We start from the raw sequence: 5,250 nt of genomic DNA, 5'->3' as shown, positions 1-5,250 counted from the left end.
TCTACCTTCACTTTGTTTCCTCCAACAAACTGGCAGGTGAATCTTCTGCTGCTTTGGAGATTCACAGGGAGAAAAGAAACACAACCAGACCGTCCTCCTGATTTATATCCATCACCTTCACCAGTCAGTTCACTTCCTGTTTCATCCAACCAGAGGAGACTTTTAACTGGACAGGAACTAAACCCTCTGAATCTCACCAGAGAACAGATTAATGTTATTTTTCCATTCTTTGTTGGATCAGCAGCTGGTGGAGATGAAGAGACTGAAAGAAAACAAGACAATTCCATGTCTTTAATAAACCAACTAATTTTAACATCATGAACAGTTGCTGTTCTGTGGAAACATTGCAGACTAACTACTCACTGATCAGCAGATTTAGATACACATCTGTGTTATAACTGCATCTGTACCATCCAGCATCATCAGCATTGATGTTGTTGATGATCAGAGAACAGTTTCTGTCCAAACTCATCCTGGCAGAACGAGGTGAACTCTGAACGATTCCTCTATGAACTTCCTGCTGAATGTTAATGTTTTCATTTCTCTTATGAAACCAGTCAACAGCAGAGCAGGAGTCGGATGATGAAGGTCTGTTACAGGGCAGAACAGCTTCATCTCCTCCTCTGTAGTACATATCAACTGGTTTTCCTCTGTTAACTGCAGGAAAAGACATTCAGAAAAATATTTAACATTTTGTGCTCTTCTGTCTGTATTCACTTGAAATATAGAATTTGTTTAAAATAAAAAAAAATATATATAAAATGCACTTTTGACAATTATTTAATGAAAGAATAAATGAGTGGTCAACATTTGAAACCACAGATTTTCTTTTCAAGCTGAGGAAATAAAAATGCTTTTATTTATACTTTGACTACTTTGTGTCCTGTTACGACTCTAAAAGATGCTAAAACTTTTCAGCAAGTTTGCAAAAGATGACAAAAGATTTTTTTAAAAAACAGAAAGACTAAAAATTGCATAGCAAAATAAAAATGCAAAAAATTGACTGTTATTTATTAATAATGATTCAAAAGTAAGTGAAGGAAAAACTCCAAATCTGAAATATCTTTGGTTATCACGTTGTTTTCACATATTTTTCTGTTATTATGAACATAAATCCCACTTAGTCCCCCTGCATGTAAAACACTGGCTTTAGTTTTATAGTGATAAATTTGTTCTCTGTTTTCATAGAGATTGTTTCAGTCATCATCAGCTGGAGGCGAATAAACCGAATGAAAAATGAAAATTAATCTGAGAAACTTTCAGTAGAGTGTTAAAGGGTTAAAGATTATTACATAAATAGCAGCAAGAGAAGATTATGATAAAACTTTAGATGTCTTTAGTCATCTTGAAAATAAATTATTCAGTTTTTTGATCAAACGTTGATCCACCATAAGAGACAAACCGATTAAATCTAAACATCCTCAGCACAACTTTCACTCTGATGAGCGACTTCCTGACGTCATCACAGCTTGGCCCCGCCCACAGGTCAGACAGGAAGTAGGAGGAACGCAGCAGATGATGACAGGTAACAGAGTTAAATCATTCAGGTCTAAATACTCACCGGTTAAAACATTCAGATACACAAAACCATCTGAGGAGGATCCAGATCTACAGATGTAGAGTCCAGAGTCTCCAGGATCGATGTCGTTGATGGTCAGAGAGCAGCTTCTGTCCATATTCAACCTGTAAGCTTGAGATGAACTCTGAACAACTTTCCCATTCCAAACCTCCTGCTGAGTATTTTGGGTTTTATTTGTGTTGTGAAACCAGGTAACATCGGAGCAGGAGGAGGAGAACGATGAACTGTTACAAGGTAGAACAACATCTTCTCCAGCTCTATGATGGAGATGAAGTTCTCCTCCTCTGGTTCCTGCAGCAGAAACAAAGACACATTAAAGTTTTACACAATTTATCCTTCACAAAACTGTGAAAGCCTGTACCTGTTTATTTATGTTACATCATGTTTGAGTTATTGTTGTATATGTCCTTTTATTGACAGCTAAGACATGTTTATAAAAACAGTAATTAAAGTTTTAATCTCTGTCAGACTGGAAGTTAGAGACAAAGAAAATATATTGCATTCAAATGTTTTGACATTTTTTTGTGTATCTGGTCAAAACCTGATTGACTAATATATAAAATAATTTACCTCTAAATATTAATTCTCATATTTCCATAAAATATCACAGTTAGTCAAAGTTTCCTTTAATTTTTCTCATCTTCATGTGAAAGAAAACAGATCTTTACCTTCAAACTGAAGCACAACGACCAGAACCAGAACCAGAACCAACATCTCCTGTCTGTCCATCAGCTGCTGAAAACTGTGAGAATTTTCTCTGATACAGATCTGAAAACACTGAATTTATTTCCTCTTTGCTCTTATCACACTTTCTGGTCACCGACAGAAAACCAGAAAAAGAAACAACAAATTGCATAACTTCATATAGAAATGATCAGACAAACTTCATTTAACTCATTAACTTTGTAACTCTGAGAGTCTCAGCTGAAGGATCTGCGAGTAAAGAACATTAAATATCAGACTAAAGTTTTATTCTTTAATTGTATTTTTTATACAATTAAAGAAGCCCTTTGCTTCATGCATATTAATGAGCTGCAGTCGGTCCACTAACAGCAGCAGACAGAGCAGATAAACCGAGTCAGAACAGAATCCACAGTGAATCTCTTACAGCAGAGGCTGTAGACAAATTTGTCCTGTGAGAAACTTCCTAATGTCTCCTAGAGCTGGACGCTGGGAAACAGCCCAGATCTTCACCTTCAAACTGAAGCACAACGCCCAGAACCAGAACCAGAACCACCATCTCCTGTCTGTCCATCAGCTGCTGTGAGAATTTTCTCTGCTGCTGATCTGAAAACACTGATCATATTTCCTCTTTGCAGTGTATCCTGTTATTTTGCTGTTTTCTGTCAGTTCATCGAACTGGTAGAAAACCACAAAATGAAGCAAGCAGTTGCATACTTTCTGGGGAATGAACAGTTAAACTACATTTAAGTCACTTTGTTACACTGATGTTTTAACTGAAGAATCTGCTGGTGAAGGACAGAAAATAGAAGAATAATTAAGGTTATCTACTGTTCTTTAATTAGATTTTTGTACAACCTTGTAATATCTTTTGCATGAAAAATTCAAGATAACCTGTTATGCATAAAATAGAGCAGCAGTCGGTCCACTAACAGCAGCAGACAGAGCAGATAAACCGAGTCAGAACAGAATCCAAAGTGAATCTCTTACAGCAGAGGCTGTAGACAAATTTGTCCTGTGAGAAACTTCCTAATGTCTCCTAGAGCTGGACGCTGGGAAACAGCCCAATCACTGCTGATACTACAACTCCCAGAATGCTCTGCTGCTCAGTCGGCCATCTGTAAGCCTCCTGTTCTGTGGACATTAAATGTGACCTGATGCTCCAACCAGTCAGATCAGTAGAAGAAGAAATGCCAGCTGTCTGGACCAGAGTCCATCAGAGTAGATCAGAGAATCAAACTGAGCTTTAATGATTGTTTCCTTTATCAACGTTTCTGATACTTTAACATCTGGACATTGACTAAATGATTATTGTTATTAGAGGCAAAATAGTTTTTGTCTGGTTGAAGATATTAATGCCACAGACAGTTTTGGTCATTTGATGTGTCCTTTAAAGTGATTTAGAAGTTTTATTTGGATCAGATCTGCATTGGTGTTATAACTGAGTCGCCTGCATCTGATTGGCTGTTCAGCATCGTTATGGCGTGTATGAGGCTCTGATACAGCAGCTTAGTGCTGCGTCACGAGTCTCTGTTATCTGATGAAGTAAAAATAGATCAGAAACATATCGATGCAGCACCATGAAGGCCTCAGATTCCTGTTTGAAGCAGTTCAGAGATCAATAAAACCTCTAAACATGAAATGAATAACTAATAAATGTGTCGTACAAATACTTCTTATTATCAGAGCACCAGCTGCTTCATGTTCCCAGCTCTCAGTGTTATGACTGTGATCAGCAAACAGACTGAATAAACTTCAATGCTGAAGATTTATCATGTCACCATAACACACACCGGCTTATTTCTAAGTCAAAATATTAACTTAGAAACAACCAAACAATGCAAAGGTTTAAAGATGTTTAGAGATTAAACCTTTATGATGTTATGTTACTTTTGAGCAAATGTAATTAATTATAGTCCATATTATTTCATATAATAAGCTCACACAGTTTTCCAACTGTTCTCTGGACAAGCATCACATGAATAAACCTTGAAGCTTATCTTCACTGCAATAATTTACAGATGTGGATTCCAGGATATTTAACACCAGGAGAGGGAGGAAAAATTAGCTGATGACAGCATCATGCCAGGGGATGCCCTCCTGCAGGAAGGTATCACAGCTACACAGAAAGCCAGACCAGGTGCAACAACAGCAGAGTGAACACAAAAAGTTACAATAAAATGAGAGCAACTGTTGCAAATAGAGGAGCAGCAGAAGAAAATGCTCAGTTTGTCCTCCAGTCTCTTCAGATGAGACGGATTCTGTCTTTGCTCCTCTGTCCAAAATAAGACACAGAACAACAGAAACAATGAGAGCAAAAGTTTCAGGAGGAAAACCTGAAGGCCCCAAACCAGCACAGCGCCAGATGAGGATGGAAGCGACTGAACATCAGGAGCTCACTGGTCCAAAACATGTTTGATAAGGAGAAACAAAACAACACTTTTTACTTCCTGTTCCTTCTCTTCTCTCCTCCCACTTTCTGGACACGAACCAATGAGTGATCAGCAAATCCCTCATGCTTTACACCACTTCCTTTGATAAAGCAGGAGTTCTTTGAAATACGACAAAATATGTGATAAATCTTTTATTTACACCAAACAGGAAGCAAACAACACATTTAAAGCATCTTATCCCAAACTATTCTAGACCAAACAATCAGCTTTTATCTTATCTATGATGTTTTTAATACATGAAGCACAGCAAATTTAACACAATTAAAATTACTATTCATATGCAGATAACTCAATGCAAAATATCCTTTAGTTCTGGCTAACAGTTAAAATGAAGCTTTTAATGAACCATCATGGATGTGATGAAGCTCAGTGCAGTGCGGCGGCAGCAGAACGTTCTCCATCATTTTCAAAGCTCACTGTGTCGTCATCAGCAGCAAAACGAACCTGAGAAACAAGAAGAGATTAACTGGATGAAACTGATACAGACACTAAATGAACATCCATCTATTTTCTAACAGCCACTCTACATATAAAAGG

General features: G+C 37.4%; 1 protein-coding gene across 1 annotated transcript in view; it reads right to left on the bottom strand.

The window, feature by feature from the left end:
* LOC103146822 (uncharacterized) overlaps positions 1-5,153 on the bottom strand; it is a 22,905-nt gene extending 17,752 nt beyond the window's left edge. Inside the window, exons 1-4 of the mRNA XM_016677861.1 lie at positions 2,774-5,153; positions 1,562-1,870; positions 364-657; positions 6-262 (exon numbers count right to left, since the gene is read on the bottom strand). Coding sequence (XP_016533347.1) covers positions 6-262; positions 364-657; positions 1,562-1,870; positions 2,774-2,834 — 921 coding nt within the window. The 5' untranslated portion in view covers positions 2,835-5,153. The remainder of the gene's footprint in view (positions 1-5; positions 263-363; positions 658-1,561; positions 1,871-2,773) is intronic.
* Positions 5,154-5,250: the final 97 nt, after the last annotated feature.

This window comes from Poecilia formosa, unplaced genomic scaffold (assembly GCF_000485575.1).
Source record: "Poecilia formosa unplaced genomic scaffold, Poecilia_formosa-5.1.2 Scaffold168, whole genome shotgun sequence".
Lineage (NCBI taxonomy): Eukaryota > Metazoa > Chordata > Actinopteri > Cyprinodontiformes > Poeciliidae > Poecilia > Poecilia formosa.
This window is presented reverse-complemented; position numbering and strand designations above follow the sequence as displayed.